The sequence below is a fragment of the Hyposmocoma kahamanoa genome, unplaced genomic scaffold (assembly GCF_003589595.1).
Source record: "Hyposmocoma kahamanoa isolate Upper Pololo Valley unplaced genomic scaffold, ASM358959v1 88, whole genome shotgun sequence".
Classification (NCBI taxonomy): domain Eukaryota; kingdom Metazoa; phylum Arthropoda; class Insecta; order Lepidoptera; family Cosmopterigidae; genus Hyposmocoma; species Hyposmocoma kahamanoa.
The window spans coordinates 18597671-18616952 of NW_020654466.1; the positions used below are offsets into that span (position 1 = coordinate 18597671).

At 35.3% G+C, this 19282-nt stretch overlaps 1 protein-coding gene across 1 annotated transcript in view; it reads left to right on the top strand.

Moving 5' to 3' along the window:
• LOC113235587 (troponin C-like) overlaps window positions 1-19282 on the top strand; it is a 52634-nt gene that overhangs the window by 19252 nt on the left and 14100 nt on the right. The window contains exon 4 of the mRNA XM_026471341.1: window positions 16105-16221. Within this exon, the coding sequence (XP_026327126.1) occupies window positions 16105-16221 (117 nt within the window). The remainder of the gene's footprint in view (window positions 1-16104; window positions 16222-19282) is intronic.

The window sequence follows — 19282 nt, forward strand, 5'->3', positions numbered from 1 at the left end:
AGACGCAAAATTTGAAGAAAATGACACTACCATTTTTGGTGGCGTTATACAAGAAAGACATCGAACGGCGTTCGCATTTGCTAAACTCCTATGTGTCAGTTTGAATTACAAATAATTTGTGGTATATTAATAATTAACTCAGTTTTTATGTTATGATTTAACTTCATGCCTTTTGACCATACCAGTATACAAAATAATTTCCTCTGAACTTTAGTCACGTCACAAACCCACGACACCATTCATCTTCTATCAACATTGTTTAAGGTTTCTGTAATTTATTTTGGTATAAAATATATTTTATTCAATTACGTAACACATGACCTCCAAAATTTCAAACTTGAATATCTTTAATTTCTAACTTCTCAGAATAGTAAACCTAAACAAAATTTGTTCCGGAATTTCAATTCTATATTTTCACATATTTTTCATAAACAGACCCATACAAATTATGTCAATAAAAATTTATATGGGAGTTTGCCATTGCCCTTTGATTCCTGTACATCCATAATTATATTAGTAGAAGAAATCAAAATAGCCCTCAGTTCTATATTTATTTGTATATATCTGTGTGTGAGTGTGATGAATAAAGTCCAGTTTATTTATTTTATTTATTACGAGAAGTCGCATAATTAGCATAGCTACGTAATAAAACCACTTTCTTTAGAATGACATCGATCGGCAGTGCCCACGATCTAGATTTATTACACGCTGTCTATTTAAAGTGTCGCCTTACTGCTTTACGTCCAGTACCGACAGCAAAATAAGCTAAAAATAACACCTTTATAGCTCTTAACAGTCACTGTGTGAATGTGTTACGAAACCTTGAATTGGTGCGAAGATAATTTCACTAGTTTAAATTTGTACCATGAAAACTCGTTAAAGCCAATGGTCTAGTGCTTTTCGTATTTCGTTTCAACAAATACTTACAAATTATTATTATGAACAACATACACGTAAACATTTTTTCCTGTGGGTGTGCGTAGATATTAATAAAGATAGACATGTATTTCTTTCAATAATAAATTACACCCACACTCATTAATCTCCAGTTGCAGATGCATTCTTCTGCTATTATTAGAATGCGGTGCAAACGGCTATAAAAAGCAATAAAATGTTTAATTCGAGATTATAGAAAATATATCTATCATTGTGAAAATAAAGTATGTTCAGCGCCCACATATCTGAAAATATTGTTTCAAGAACGATCGTAATTAATATTCCGGTGATGTAAATGTTGAAAGATCATTCTATAACCACCTATATACCTATAGTTGTTTACAAAATGCTCTATAAATAACATTGGAAAACATTAGAAACATTAATACATATTTTGCAATCACAGTTGGTTATGTGGCAATATTATCTTTAAAATATGTAAGAAAGTCCGAATAATCGACATAGATCACTGAAGTGACAACTTGTGGGGGTACAAAGTCTTGGATGGTGAATACGAAAAACACATTATAAGTTCGTCCTTCACTAAGCCGACCAATGACCTAGTCAAGGTTACAAGAAGCCGTTAATCACGAACAAGAACTCCACTTTCGATTAATAATGATAACTATTATGAACAGATCTAAAAACCCTACCATTACACAAACTGCCGAAATCCTTAGAAATTAGACTTTAGATGGACGGTATTAAACTTTATTTTTTAATAAAGCTGTGGTAGCCTAATAGATTGACCTACCGCCTCCAAGCAGAGGCCGTGGGTTCGAATTCGGGCTCACACCTCTGAGTTCCCTCAATTTATATGCGAAATTTGCCTACACGTCGAAGAAGGTTCACAATCCTCGTAAAACGTGTGAAGTTTCCAACCCGCATTGGACCAGGGTGAGAGGAGACCCGTGGTCCGCAATGGGATATATAAATGGATTGAAGATATTGAAGACATTTGTTTTATTTATTTAATCATCAAAACACAATTCACATTTAGTAAAACGGAAAACATAAACAAAATTTACTGCTTATTTCTAAAAGAAATTTCTTCCTGCGGACCAAAATACAGGACAAAATAATTATAATAACGAGTTGCACAACAAAATTAAAATTGTGTAATCAAATAATAATCACAATAAAACCAATAGTAAAAATATTAAATTACTTCAGACTTTAAAAATACTTACATAAATACATATTTCATATTATAATATCTATAAAATAGATGGAACAGTGGATAAATAGTGCCCCTTGACTCTCATTTAAAAAACCAATGAATATCATTGTGCATTATACTTTTTAACTTTATTCAGAATAACTGATGCATTATGTCTTCGTAAAAAAGTTTTAGTCTTTCTATACCACAAAAATGAAATTACTTTTTTCAACTAGCGAACTGTGAGATGTGCGTTGCTGTATGCCATTAAAGCATCACGCAAGGGCCTGTATAACATCTGCCTTTAAATCAAGAAATGTTTAAGAACTCGATAAGAAATGTTTTGTTGCCGTACTTCATTTTTCCTTACAAAATATTGATATGCGATACATGGTTAGCTAATACGTATGGCGCCATATGTAGGACAGCTTACGGTTGAAACTTCCCAGTATTTCGGTTAATATTACTTTGGAACCTTGGAGCCAAATGATATACTGTGGCCGGGCAGCATTTTATAACATTCAACTGCTGACGATACAAAGGCAATAAAGGGAAAATGCTGTACCGAAATCAGCGTTTAAGGTGCAGTTAATCTCTAGAGGGGTCCCCAGAGTCGCGTATCAGCGACCGTAAACTGACTATACATCTATTATGCAACTATTATTAGACTTTAAGACCTTTGGAAGCTGGCAAGCCCCTTTTATGGAGTAAACGATTTTATAGTGAGAATGAAATTTGGTTTCAGACTGACAGATTTCACAACACCACCAATAGCAAATGACAAATTGCTACAGAAATACACCAATAAAACGGTATCTTATACAATGTAGAATCAAATGAACATGATTATTTAGAATCAGAATCAGAATCAGAATCGTTTATTGTTTGAACTGGTAAAGATGATGTTACATGTAATTTGAGTACAACAGTTCATACCCCTGTCGGGTGTACAATGTTATATTTATATATGATATGGTTACAATTAGTCAATAAAATAAAAATAAATTAAAATTAAAGTACAATATTCAAATGTCAACAACTTAAACACTATAGGGTAAAATAATTCTATATATTACATAATTATGTTAGTCATAACGTACAATGCTTATTATATTTTATTTAATTACAAATGTATTTATTTATTCATTCATAGACATGATAACAATAGCGACCGAGTATTTATAATGGGTTTGTGGAATTAAAAGTAATAATAGTCAATTTTAAAGTTTGTCGCTTAAATAGTCAGATATTGTGTAGTACGCTTTTGTAGTAAGTAATTCCTTAAGTTTAAAATTAAAATCTGTAGTTTCTACCGTATCTCTTAATTGTTCTGGTAATTTATTAAATATTTTCACTGCCATAACTTGTGGGCTTGATGAATGAAGTTTGAGTCGGGATGTAGGTAATACTAGTGCATTTTTGTTTCGACGAACAGATCTTGGATAATTGTCGATCCTTTTGATAAAAATGTCAGGGTGTTTCTTCACAAACTTACAAATTTCTAGGATGTAGATACAGGGTAAGGTGAGTATTCGAAATTTTGTGAAATAGGGTTTGCAAGAATCTGTGCTTTTAATGTTACTTAAAATCCTTATCAATTTTTTCTGTAGGATAAACAGACTGGGAGCGTCGGTACTGTTGCCCCACATTATAACACCGTAACTAAGCCAGGCATACGCGTAGGCATAGTATGTTACTAAAGCTGTTTGTAAGTCGGTAGTCTTTTTTATTTCAAGAAAAGCATAAATGAATTTAGAAAATTTTGTTTTTAATTTGAGTATATGTGCTTTCCAGTTTATATTGGTATCTATTGCTATACCCAATAGAGTGAACTCTGAAGCGACTTCAAATTTAATGCCATTATATTGGAAATTTACTGCGAGTGGTTTTTTTTGGCACGGTTGGAAGGTCATTATTTTCGTTTTTAAGTAATTTATTTCCAGATTGTGATCATTCATCCAGTTGACTGTTTTTTCCATTATCAGGTTAAGTGTTCTATTTAAATTGCTATTATTTTGGCATGACGTGAGTATAGAAATATCATCGGCAAATAATATAGAACGCTCTTTTAAGATTTTTGGCAGATCGTTAATGTAAATCAAAAACAACAAACATCCCACAACACTGCCCTGTGGAATTGATGCATTTGTTGTTTTGCCATCAGACCGAATTATTTTTATTTCCTTTGTATTATGGTGGAAGTATTCAAGCTCCACAAATTGTTCTCTATTTTTTAAATAAGACTCAAACCATTTGTGAGCTACTCCACGGATACCTATCCCGTACAACTTATTGAGTAGTATATCAAATTGGACTTTATCGTACGCTTTCGACATGTCCAATAATATTCCTACTGGGTATTGCTTGTTATTTATTATGTTAACTACTTGTTGCATGTATTTATAGATTGCTAAGATAGTTGATCTTTTCTTGCGAAAGCCATTTTGACTTTCATCAAAGATGTTATATTTTTCGCAGAAATTATATACACGATTAGACATAGCTTTTTCCATTATTTTTGAAGCAGTAGGCAAAAGGGCTATTGGCCTATAATTGTTCGGCCTATAATTGTTCGGTTTAAATTCTAAATAACAAACATAGATCTCGTATCTGTGAGATACATTGTGTTTATTATCTCGATTGTTTTTGGAAGTGATACATCTTAATCCTAATTGACAACGAAGGCGTATAAATCAATGTTCTTCTATATAAGCCGGAATAGGGCGGCCCAATCTGCTTTTAGAACGCAATAACGCTAAAATGCCCAAATGGCTTAATTCGCAACTGAAATAACACTTTAACAAAGATATTACAAGTTTACAGACACGACCTACCGTTAAAATTGTATCCTATGATACCCTGCAGTGACACGTGCCCTCATTGTACAGTGGTAACACCAGAATTATGATCAGGGTATGTATTATGTTACGTAAATGGATCGTATCAGTATAGATGTCTTTTTTATTCAAGGGTGAGCTATATCCATTTCGCTGGAATTTAAAAGAGATTCGTGTAGCATACCTACGTAAATTATAGACAATTTTTCAGACTGTCGAATAATTTATATCCTCGATATGTACATAAAAGATGATAGATGATATCAAGTGACACAGTTTAAAAGAACCAGTCTCATTGTATACACAATGAGACTGGTTCTTTTAAACTGTGTCACTGGTTTTTTTAAACCGAGATCGTCAAGATATATCATATCTTATGTACTTTGATATACATCAAAGTATTTTGATGTATATCAAATCTGTGGCTCAAAGGTTTACGCTGAGGGCGGTGGATGAGAAGACTGGTTCGGTTCCCGGTACGACCAATTTGGGAAATGAACTTTTGTAATTTAGTTCTGGTCTAGGTGTTTTGGGTAGTACCCCGGAGTGAATTCCGTTGCTCTGGTAATTATAATACAAAGAATTTCTTAGTTTGAGAACATGAACATTGGTGTGGTTGTCTGACGCATTTTTTATTATCTTAAAATGATTAATATAGTCAAATAATTTTAAGCATTCTACAAAGAAAAACAATACTTTATTGACGCTTTATTCATGATCATTGCTCGATAAACTGAGGCGTAACCCTAGCAGTTATTATTCTGCGGTTTTCTTTTATCTTGGGGACTGTAAAAATTTAAATAAAAGTTATGTAGATACCATTTGAAATGTTGTTTTTGTAAAATAACGTTTACGAGGATTGGCTTACGACTTATAATAAGAAAGATTTACATCCTTACGATATTTTATACTATTTATCAAAGCAGTCGAAAAATCAGAAATAAAATAATCAGCGCAATTGACATTTCTTAAGATGACAATAAAGTTTTAGGTGTCAATGTCCGGTGTCAAAGTCACCGAGATGAAAATACGTTACTTATGACACCGAGAGCAGTATACGCTCCACTACCGGACACGGGTCGCATCTTAATGTTAAACCATTATCCGCCTTGTTGGCTTAATGGATTTGGGGACACATTTTGCAAGGATTCTGATTTTTTTCCCATTTACAGATTTCATTACATATTTTCGTTTACTCTCAGTAAGAGATATTATTATATTAGCTAGTAAACATTCACAAATTAGCACAAATTTCCAAGAATTTTAAGTAAACAAATCATGCAATAGCAAGTAAAATGAACCACAGTTTAACTATTCATATCAACTCCTTTGATACAGCGAAGATTTATGCACGTGCAGATTTTAATAAAGAATTTTCTTCAGGAATATACGGAATATATTAAAATAGAACTCAAAATATATTTTTAACATGGCAGGATATCCAGAATATGTGTTAAAGTTACGGGCCTAAATTACTGACTTGTTAAATCCATTTGTGCAATACCGTGAGGTATTATTGAACAAATAACATTTTGCACCTAATGTCAAACATACATTTTAAGTCGTCACATTGACTAAAATCTACTTATTCATTAGATTAGATCAGGCAGATTCCCTTGAAAATAATGAGTAAGAAATTCCATTAATCGCATTCAAAGCGAGTAGCACTGTGCAGTCCCAAACACATTCAAAAATTGATGAATTTGTAAAAAAACATTTTAGAAAGGCAGGAATAGGGTCTACGCCAAACAGAAAAAATTTGCTCACGGTCTACGAGACAAAAATTTAGGGAACTCCAGCACTAAATAATGAAAATCATAAAGCCAACCAATTTAGAAACTCCAGTGGTCGCATTCAAAGAGACTAGCACTGTGTTTGTTGCCAAAAATATATTCAAAGTTCATTAATGTGTAAAAAAAATCCATTTTGGAAGTCAAGGGATTTTAGGGTGCCCTTCCCTATCAACCTCTTGGTTATGCGGGAAGGGCACTATGGCCAGTGCGAGCGAGCCCGCACAGGAACCATCTAAGTCAGGTCCTAACCCCAGATCAGCCCGTTGCCACGGACTTCATCTGGTTCTCTGTAAGGCTAGTGCCTTAGGTGAGCTAAACGTGTGAGCCAAAGTGGTCTACGACAACAAAAAAATTTAGAAATCACTATACTAAATGATGATAATCATAAAGCTAACCTATATTATATAAGTATCGTTCTTTGTATGTGGGTAACCAAATCAGTACCCATTCATTATTAATGTCCATTGAAACCAGTGGAATTTCGTGTAGTGACCTCGCACAAGCAGGGCGCGTTTGTGTAAGTAATTGAGGAAAACTGTCCGGTTGTATGGAGATACACTTATGTTGAATTATTTGTAAGCCTCAAGTGACCTTAATAAGCTTTGACATATTTCTCCCAGCGGTATAATGATGTTAACCAAAGAGATTTCTGGATAAATTATTCTCATAAAAGGATAGAATGGGCGACAATATTGTTAAAATAATTATGTTTTTAACTTGTAAAAGGAGGGAATTTATTTCATAGTAGGTATTTACCAAGCACTTAGTTACGAGACAAAACTTATTGTAAAAACGGCATCTCTAGTCAGCAATGGTAGCTGTAAAGGTATCTCTCTGAGTGATAATACATTTCGCACAGATGGCGCTACGGGAAAAAACCAAAAACAAAGATCTGCAAGGAGCACTTAGGACAATTCATAACAGAGCTTTTTTTTTAATATATAATAGACACACGCTTGGCCACAATCTCACCTGATGTTAATCGACGATGTGACCGACGATGGGACGCGTTTGCCTAAAAAATGCCTATTCACTCTAGCCATGAATAGCCCCAAATTGTACTTTTCGGGAAACACAGATTCCGGTAGAGCATTCCATTCCTTTGCCGTACGCATCAGAAAGGAATAAGCAAAGCGCTTAGTGCAAATAGGTGGAATATCACCGACATAAGAATGGAGTGCTCCGGTCCTTCTAGTCGATCGAAGGAGGAACGGTGAGGGTGGAACTAAATTGAAAAGTTCCTGCGCACACTCTCCGAAATGTACCCGTTAAAAAACCGACAAGCAGGATACTTTTCTGCGATGGTCGAGATTTTGTAGCTTCGACTCCACAAGAGAATTGTTGTTAATAAGTCTCTTTGCTTTTCGCTCCACCGAGTCCAAGGCAGCTAGGTGGTAATGGGCAGAGCCGTCCCAAAGGTGGCAGCAGTACTCCATACACGATCGAACTTGTGCTTTATACAGATACAAAAGCTGTTCAGGTGTGAAGTACCGCTTGACTTTGTAAAGTATGTCTAGTTTTCTGGCAGCAGTTTTTGCCAAGCACTCGATGTATCGCCCAAAGTTGAGGTTGGATGATAAGACCAGACCAAGTAGCCCAAGGTGGTCCCTTACCGGCATGGATACATCTCGGAAAGTCGGAGTAAGGTGTAGGGGACTCCGTTTTGATGTGAAAAGACACGCCTGTGTTTTAGCCGCATTGAACCTGAGTCCAGCTTCAACCGGGTAACCATCGACTCTCGTTTACACCGGATATCTTTGCTGATGTTTCGGGCGTCAGGCTACCGATACCGGGCGTCAGTAGCAGGTCGTTGATATGCAGCAAAAATAGAGTGGCGGAGAGGACAGGTCCCTGAGGTACACCGGCATTTATACCATGAGGAGCAGACGAGTAACCATCTACAACTACACGGATTGACCTATCCTTTAGAAAATCGCCTATCCCTGTACAAAAGCTAACAGAATTTATGTAAGCTGGAAGCCTGTTTAACAGGCTATCATGCCAAATCCTATCAAAAGCCTTTGATATGTCGAGAGACATTGCAAGCGATTCACCGCGTTTCTCGGCAGCCTTGCCCCATAAATGTGTGACATACGCAAGCAGATCCCCAGTAGATCGACCACGGCGAAAACTATGCTGTCGATCACTGAAAAGATCGTTATCTTCGAGGTATCCAGGAGACGGCTGTTCAATACACGCTCCATAGTCTTACAAAGTATGGAAGTGATTGCGATAGGTCGATAATTAGATGGATACTTGGTATGGGTTATGGGTATGGGTATCTGCCACGGATTGCCTAAGGACGCTGGTTCGAAACCAGCCGGATCGAATGATTTGTTTCTCAGTATTCAGACTTTGTTATTAATAATTATAACAAACTAGTGAAGTTTTTTCACAAAAAAAAATATCATGGTAGTAAAACATCGTGTCATTCAATAAAACTTAAAAACTTAGTGTGAATATTTAAATACTGGAAAGTTTATAAGTAGAAAATTTCCTGGAGGACCGCGTCACTGGTATATCGTGCCCAGAAAGGCTGGCAACATTGGCCCTTTTAATAGCTAAACTTATTCTTTGACGGATTAATTATATTTGGATAATAGTCTCTCCTTTTTCTCAGTCTTTCTTTCTCTCTCTAACCTGAATCTTGAGGATTTAAAAAATGCAAATTCATAGAGAGGCCTTATGGGCACTTGAAAGGTGATTAAGTTCTTTTTGTCTTTAGTGAACTACATAGATTGTATCAAAAATGGCCGAGCAAATAAATACCTTCTAGCGATGAAACGAATGCCTCATTGCTATTACGAAAAATTGTAATCTCAGAGTCTACAGCCAAATCATATAAGGAGATATAATATTGTCATAGGTACAGTCAATGTCACTTCAGGTGTTCCAGCACTTTTGTTCGAATATCACCTCCAGTGCAACGGAGCGGAATCTAAGAGCGGAAATAAGTCGATGTATGGCTCGATGTGTTGCCGTCTGTACTTACAATGTAACAGCGTGAGACCCTCTCCGCTGATATTGCTATGCCCTTACGGGGCGTCATATTGTACTGTAATAAATTTAGTAGCAGTAGAGCTCCTTGTGAAAGAGTTCGTCCAGGGAAGTACTGCCACCTTACCTATTTCTGCCGCCAAGCAGTAATGTCAGCATTACCGTGTTCCGGTTTTGAACGGTAAGAGTACTGGTGAAATTACAGGCACATGGGACTTATCAACTTATGTCTCAGGGCAACGGAGTTACGCGCAGTGGCAATGCGCCTGAGATCTTTACGATTTAAAGAGCTGAGTGGCACTGTAACTGTTATGGACAGGCGTGTAGCTTACCATCACGCACACGACTTGTTCGTCCCGTTAATTAATATTATAAAAAAATTACTGTAAGTAAGCGAAGTATGATTTATGGCTTACCTATCATTAGAAATGTACAATATGATATGCAATGAATTAATAAATAAATAGGTGTGATGGATTGTTGATTATGGTTGAATGTAGTTAAAAAAATTTGATCTATATCAATACTATGAAAAAATAAACAAATATACGCGATTTACATTCTAAAAAAACACCTTCATTTCTGAAAATAAAAAAAAAAAGTTTTTGCTCTTGCTTTGTCTCAAAAAAACTTCGTTTTCTACGAGCTTTTACAAAAAAAATTGTTTGGATGAATTTTAATATCCTTTTTTGAAAACGTAAAAAAATCGATTCTTTTTTTTAGTTTTCCCAAACTCATATTCCCTTTACATCATTCTAATGGCGTTATCTAACGTACCTTTGCGGAAAGGACGTTGTGACTGAGCAGTAGAGATAAAAACAGGCCATTACCGCAGATGACCAATCAGATAGAGCGCTTTCAGGTGCAAAAAGCAAAAAACCAAAATTGTCTTGGAGTACGGTTACATCTCAATGAGAAGTCGACGATTTGAATTGCTGTTACATTTGACTTAGCATTAATTATAAACTTCCATCGAGCATATATCCAGAAATAGAGACGAAATGTCATTTAATTTGTTTGAAAACTATTCTGCCACATCATCATTGTGACAACTACGCCCCGATTGGCCAGCCTGAATTCGAAACAATTGAGGACACTCGTCAATTGTTTCACTTCATATCGACCAGAAATTTGAGCTATAATGGACGAAAATTACAAAATTGCATATTTAATATTTAATTACCGATGAAATGTTATTCCGTTTGTTTTGTAATTAGGTGTTTTGTTGTTTTTCCCACACCACCGAATGGAACAGCCCCCCATTGTTAGAGATATTATCTTTATTACAACAAATATAGAATGTTTTTGGAATATACGGAGACGTACACACAGGTCAGTTATTGGCGATGTACTATCTCAGTTTTCTAATTAGTATTTTCAGCGCAAACGAGAGTTGATATTTAAAAGTGATATAAGACCCATTTGCCAGATGAGTTGCCAGGGATGGATGGCCCTTATTTTGTCTCTATTTCTGGTTATATACTCAATGTCAACTTCACTTCATATTTTCATGTGGCAACCCTGCCAACTGATTAAACTGAACAGATTCCAACGACACCAACGCCACCGCCTTTGGGACCTCGCCCAATTTTAGCTGTCAAAGTGACATGACATTTATAATCAAAGAAACCATGATCGAGGCTAGATAATGTGATTCGTTAGTATGTTAGTAAATCTTTTTTTTAAATAATTTGACAATAACATGTGATAATATTAGCTAAGGTAAAGCAAAGCACGTTACGTAAACAATAAGTCAAAATATTTGGGACTTGAATACACGTCCATGCTGCACCGTAGCTGCAGCGTAGCTCCTCACCGATGGATCTACGAGTCCAGTTACCGAGCCGTCGAAATTCTCCTGTGTTCGATATTCGTATTCATAATTGAAATTATTTCACAAAAAATCTCAATAAAGTTACATTAATAACTTGTTTTATTTTCGAAAATCAAACTTTAAAAGTTATTTTGTTATTTATTTATGGTCACAAAAAATACTTTGAGACCGTTGTATTCGTAAGAGTGTCTTTGCACTTGATATATTTTATAGAGTCTGTCTACCGAAAGGTGAGACTGGATAAAAAGCAGGAAAATTGAAAATAATTTCGAATGGTATCACACTAACAGTGTTATCTCCAAAATTGCGTTATATTATATTTTATCTCAAAATTGCGTCATATTATAATGTGTCATTCATATAAGATTTAATTTCAAAGTGACAGGACAACACTGTAAATAAGTAATTTTAATATAAATTAAAGCCGTTTTGAGATAATACTATATTAGTTGTCATGTCTGAATGTGTAATTATATGCGTTTTATGAATTGATCTGTGAATCATTTATATGATCATAATTTAGGCATGTTAAGACCAACTGGGTGAAGTTGGTGGCAGACGCCTATACTCGAAGGCTCTGTCATGACAGAATAAAGAAAAAAATAAAAAGTACCTAAGATATTAATGCCCAATACTATGTATGTTTATTGGCAAAGATCTATATTATTATGTCGTACTAAACAATGGATTTGAAAACTTCACGCAAATATTTTTGAGATTGTTTGAAAACGATTCCTCTCTCCTCTTGTTTCTCTTTAAATTTACCAATCATTGTAAAAAAAGCTTCAACAAAAATCGCAGATAACACAATACAACTGACCATATGAATACCAACTTCCAAACAGTGGCATAAATACTGGGGTAGTCAGAGATTTAAAAAAGAAAATTGCAGTCTCATCTTCCATTAGTCTCTCTACCTTTCATTACGGCTGTCATTTTGTCAAAATATTCTAACGTGTTCTAAGGTTGTTACAAATATACGCCTTGTAATTTAAACAGCGAAATAAAACGTATACATTTATTTCACGCCCTTTCCTAAGTACAGGCTGTCAAAATTAATTACACTGTGCCTCCCACATGAATGAAATAAACGCGAATACCCGGAATACATTCCTAATTCGCTTGAATGCACATTATGATGAACGCTACGCCACCAACTTATATTTGCTGTTCAGAAAATTGGAAATGAAAACTAGTTTTATAGCCTTGGCAAATGAGTCGATCTTTTAATTGCTAACAACGACAAAAAGAGTATATTAATATGCGGAACTGTTTTCTACAACACCAAAGAAAAAAAATGTATATATAAATGTATATTGCATATTATATATCATTTGTATGTATATATTAATCTGTATATCTACAGATTCTGAAATGGCGACAGAAGTAATAATTTTGAACACCATCAATCCATTTATACGTCCCAATGCTGGGAACGGATCTCCTTTCAAATCCGGAAAAATAGTTTCATTTCCTATGTATAACAATCGCGAAAACCTAAGAACTCGATAAACAATATAAACATAATAATTCTTAAAAATTAAATCAAGTAACAAGACGAATAAGTCGTGCACCTGGTGGTAAGTGACATTACTTATAATATCAAGTGACGGGACGAACAAGTAGTGCGCCTGGTGATAAGCTACACGCCTGTTCATAACAGTTGCAGTGCCACTTAGAGCTTTAAATTGCATAGATCAGTAGAACTAGCACGATAGGGCGTGTCTAGCACAATAGCGACATAAAGCGCGAGATACCACTATTCTCGCACTTTGTGTCGCTCTCGCGCAAATCGCATTTCATCGCGCCAGTCCTACTGACAGTGGCACTGCCACTGCGTCCGTCACTCTGAAACATAAGTTGACAAGTCCCATGTAAGTGACATGCCTACTCTTAACAGTTGCAGTGCCCCACCGGAGCTTTAAACGCAAAGATCTGAGGGGCACTGCCACTGCATCCGTCACATGAATGAAATAACATTGGTAACTCCCATGTCCCTGTAATTTCACCACGATCGTTACCCTTCAAAACTGGAATGCACTAATTGTGACATGGTTATGTGTATTAGTGCGTCAAGTGGTTACTTGGCGGCAGACAAACTATCATGAGGAGCTACAAAAACAATATGAAACTCGAAGGAAAGTAAACACAAAGTTATTAGACTTAGATTAGTTAGTTTTAGTTAGTGTTTGACGAGGATTTGTATGCCAAGGAACGCATCTATAATTACTGGCTATGTAATCAATTGTTTTATTCTTCATTATTATCAGAAACATTCCACCGACGTCTTGTATTGCGCCACGCGTCAAGCAATCTCCGTTCCCGCCGAGACACATGTAGTGCTTTTCTCAAATAATGTCAGGAAATAATAAAAGAGTAAAAAGACGATATATAATAGAAAACGTAAATAAAAAAAATAATCTAGATTAAAATTAATATTTGACCTGGTAGGGCAATCGCTAAAAGAAAATGTTAAATATTGTTTTTCCAGCCCCATTAATAGTAGTTTGCTGAACTTCTGATAATGTATTTGAATGTCCATCACTGTATTTTCCTTCTCACTAGAATTTATTTTCGCAAGAAAAATAAAAAAAGACGATAAAACAGAAAAGAATATCAAAGCACTTTAGTTTATTTTACCGCCTTTTACAAGTATGTATTTTTCATTCTATCCATTACGAACACTTGGCAGTTGGCTGTATGAGTTTTCTTTTGCCTGTTTTTGTAGTTCGTTATTAGTAAATAGATTTAAAAGTTTAGAGTAGCGCACGGTAATAGACTCTCTCATACCTACATTGCAGACCTTGGCCGGAAAGAAATCGCACGGTCCATAAACGGCAAACTTCCCGTGTTCATTTTTTGAAAGTAATGCAAGCATTTCCGAACATATTTGTGTATATACACATTGTAGCATACGCTATAGCCTCCTCGTATTATTTGCAATTCTGCAGTTTGACCGGGAAGGTAACAAGATTTTTTTGTTCGAACATAATTTTTTCAACAAGGGTTAAATTTCTTAAAATGGTTTCTGGACGTTTCTTGACCGTATTCCGAGATATTTAGTTCAATCTATTATATTTAATACAAGAATATTACTTTCATTTCATACACTGCTTCACGGTGAATTTATAAAAGAATAATCCTTGACTTAAAATGGTAGATGACAGAAAGAAAAAAATATGCATTTGTTTCGGCTCTCGCGCTCGTGGAAGGAGGTTGAGAAACGTTCAGAAACCAGTATTGCTACAGTCAAAGGAAAAGAAAAGTTAGGGACAATATTTACGTTGAATTGGAAAGGAATTAAAAAACATTGTGCCACTATCTCGCAAAAGGTAAAATAAAACTTAATGTCTAAACATTTGAATTCAAAATGGCTTCCGCTCAGCATATTTGTCGGATTGTGCATGCAAAACAAGCTAACGCTTGTTTCTGTAAAATTGTAGAGGCAAAATCATTTAGTACAATTGCTCGGTATTGTTAAAATGGTTCTGTTTGTGTGTCTGTTTTGGAAAGGATGAATCAGTGTAGAATTATTACTAGCATAAACCAATTTACATTCCAATGTCGAACACGAGGTGGAAAAGTTTTGTGAAGTGTCTTCATCATGTAGTCATCACGTTTCTTCATCATCAAGTTTTGGTAATTGAAAAATTTTTATAATTACTTTTATACTTTTTATATAATTTTTTTAAAACTTGTATATAAAAAAAATTAATATTTTTTTCATAATCTTTTTTTATATATTCTTTAATGGTGGACAAAAACGCAGCTGCATGTTAGAGACACCGTATAGCTCTAGGATGCTACAGTACTAAAATCGCAAGGGACACCGTGTATCTCGATGCACGACGGGTTAAATCAAGAGATAATAAATTATCTAAACTTCTTACGATTTGATATATTGCTCAGGGGTGCAGACCCTCCTCTGGGAATCAAGGCCGTGACTTATACATATAGAAAGCAATCTCTTAACATAGCCACTATTGTGTTGCTGAATCATATTTATGGGTATTTTCATTACACCATTTACTATAATTTGTCATAAATCGTAAGTCAATGCGTAAATCATAAACTTTTTACTGACTATCATACAGGTGCACACAATGTTTATGGATGTAAACTGTTTCCCAGTTCTATTTCTCTTTACTTCTTGATCTTAATAGATATTGACGCATTTTCCTCAGTAATAAAATTAACTGCCCTTGTAGCCGAACGGTTAATATGCTGGTCTGCCATGCAGAGGTCCCGAGAGAGAGAAGTATTTGTATGGCCTACATTTATTTTTTTCGTGAGTTTGGGTGTAATTTGTGGTTATCTATATATATGTCATGGCACCCGCGATACACTACGCACTAGGGTTTCCCTAGTGCGGGGCTATGTGTGAATTCGTTAAAAAAACGAACTCTATTGCGGACTGGCGACAAGAATCTACCCGCGTGCAAAGAAAAATACATAAAATGTCTTCCTTGATCAGAACGGTGAGCTTATTTGACTACAAGAGAGCGCTTGACAAACATTATTTTAATTTTACTTTTTCAAATATTTCAGGCAGCGGTAAACTAAATTTCGACTCGTTCGTCCGTGTGGCGACTCACTTCTTAGACGAAGATGATGAAGCTCTGCAGAAGGAGTTGAAAGAAGCCTTCAGACTTTATGATAAAGAAGGTATGTTTTTAACCTTACATTGATTTTCAGTTGTTTGCCACAGCGGGCCTAATTTTTTTAAGTCAAGTTTGTCATCTTTAGTTAAATTAGATATATGATATTGGGAAAAGGAGGGAGTAAGTAATATACGGTTTCGTACTGTTACCTAGTTTGACCAAAAAATAAAAAAGTAACGGGAAAGGTCACTCTCCGCCCCTCTCTAGCTTTAGATACCTCACCGCGCCCTGCATATCGTTGCGACATTGGCAGATCAGTAACAAGGCTGTTAACGAGGCGTTCACTAAGGACGTCTTTGATGTTTAAATACTTTAAATTTATTTATTACGAACGTACGTTACTATATGATGGTTCGTGAATTGTGCCATGTACGGCTGTGTATTTTCATCTATTATATATAATGATATAATAATGAGAAGAGTTTCTTTCGTTAAAGAAAGCTTTTTATTAGATTTCCAATTTTCAATGTAATGCGATCTCAAAATCTCAAGACTCGGATTCAGAATGAATACAAATCGGATGCGGTGCGCGAACGCGGTTATTCATATATATGTTCTTTTGTTTAAGCTACTTATTTGACTTTATTTAACTTAACTGGTAATTTACTGTTGTTTTAGTATTTAGTAAATAAAATCATTAGTATACGTGATGATCATACATTGAGTATACAACCATAAATAGAGACAAAATGTCATTAATTTAATTTGTTTAAAAACTATTCTACCATATCATTACTGTGACAACTGCGCTCCGATTGGCTAGCCCGAGTTCGAAGCAATTGACGGGTGTCGTCAATGTGTGTCGTCAACTGTTTCACTTCAAATCGACTAGTTAACTTGAGCTTTGCTATAATGGACGAAAATTTGCAAAATCACATATTTCATTACCGATGAAATGTGATTCCGTATTCCGTTTGTTTTGTAATGAGATGTTTTGCTGTTTTTTCCACACCACCGAATAGAACAGCACGGCATTGTTAGAGATATTATCTTTACTACAATAAATTCAGAATATTTTTTGGAATATACGGAGACGTACACACAGGTGAGTAGTTGACCTGTCTATATTTCAGTGCAAACGAGATTTGATATTTATAAGAGCTGTATCGCTAATGTGTTACCAGGAATATATGGCCCTTATTTCATCTCTATTTCTGGTTATATACTAGATGTGATCATATTATTTACATGCAGTACATTCGTTCGTCCTATGAAGTCACTATACACTATAAACCAGAGGATAAATAGTACAAGAAAGTGATGGGTAACCCTATCACTTCACGCACACATTTGCGCGTGTGTAGACAGAGCCTTTCTGTACGTAGTAGTAGTAGGTTAATAATTTTCTATCGTAGTATGGAGTGTCCGGGGTATGGTTTTATTACGAAACTCTATTAGGTGAGATCCATGACCTTGGAATCAGGAGCGAACATCACAGAGAGTGTGCGATGGAATTACACGATTTTACTCCGCCTTCCCCTTTCTGTCACCGAGGGTATTATGATATTAACATATCATGCCAGAAACATGGAATAGTGTGTGGTAGAGAAAAAAATTGACTACGATACGTCATAATAAGATAAAAAAAATTGTATAAGATTAGATTTAAATATTAGATTATTAGTAGCAGTGAAGCTCCTTGTGAAAGAGTTCGTCCGGGAAAATATTGCGACCTTACCTACTTCTGCCACCAAGGAGTAATTTGAGCATTACTGCGCTCTGGTTTTAAAGGGTACGGGTGCCGATGACATTACAGGCACATGTGACGTGTAAACTTTATGTCTCAGGATAACGGGCTCAGTGGCAGTGCTCCTCAGATCTATGCGGTTTAAAGTTTGAGTGGCACTGTTAATTATGAGTAGGCGTGTCACGTAGCACCAGGTGCACTACTTGTTCGTCCCGTCACTCGATATTATAATATAAAAAAAAATTGATTCAGTTAGCCGTGAACATTACACCTATATAGAGCCTACCACATTGATTATTTAAAAAAAAACAAATATACGCGCGATTCCCAACAAGTCTCTATTGCGTAAAACCTAAGAACTTATACTTAAAAATTCATAGCAATTTCCTTTTTGAAATTTCCTTTCAGTGTCCAAAAAAAAACTAATTTAAAGTCTCTAAGGTTCAAGTGTTATTATGTTCAGAACATCAATTTTATAAATTACTTAAGCCCCACTACTGGGCACGGGTCTCCTCCCAGGCGAGGGTTTAGACCATAGTCCGTCACGTTGGCCCAATGCGGGTTTGGGACTTCACACGTTTTCCCAGGGTTGTGAACCTTATTCGACGTGCAGGTTTCGTCACACCGAAAAGCTCATGGTAAATTTCTAATTAAATTTCGCAAATAAATTCCGAGAAACTGAGAGGTGCGACCCCGAATTCAAACCCACCTCTGCTTCCTCTGCTTGAGAGACGGTAGGTCTAGCCATTATGCTACCACGGCTTCAAAATAATAAAATAACAACAAACAAAAAACCTTAATAACAAATTGTATCACGACTCATCAATTCTACCAACACTCCGGAAGAATAAAGAAGCTTTATAAAGTCTGTTTCCTCCTTAACGTTTTCGTTATAATTTCACCAATGTAATAACGACGTTGTGTCCTTTGAAGAGCTGTTATACAACCACAAATCCATAACAAGGAGCCCTTAAACTGTGAGTGGGTAAAAAAGTAAAAGAAGATGAGTATAGATACATGTGTAGATTTACTTTTTTTGTGAGGGCAATGGTACAATTGCAATACACAGTACCTTCCGTTAAATAATTTTAACACAGAAAAATCTTGTAAAATTATTATTTTTACTTACAAACGTTCATTTTAATTGTAAGTTAAATTAATATCAAATTAAATTAAAATCACGTATATTTATTTTTTTAAAACCTGTCAAGAGGTTGGTATATTTGAAAATGTTTGAACGAGATTTGATTCCGAAAAAATAGTTTCATTTCCATCGCGAAAACGTAAGAACTGGAAACATTTCAATATTTTGTGTAAAAAATATGGCATTCGATTTAGGTGTATTATTTTTTTTTTTTTTTTTTTTTTTTTTTTTTTT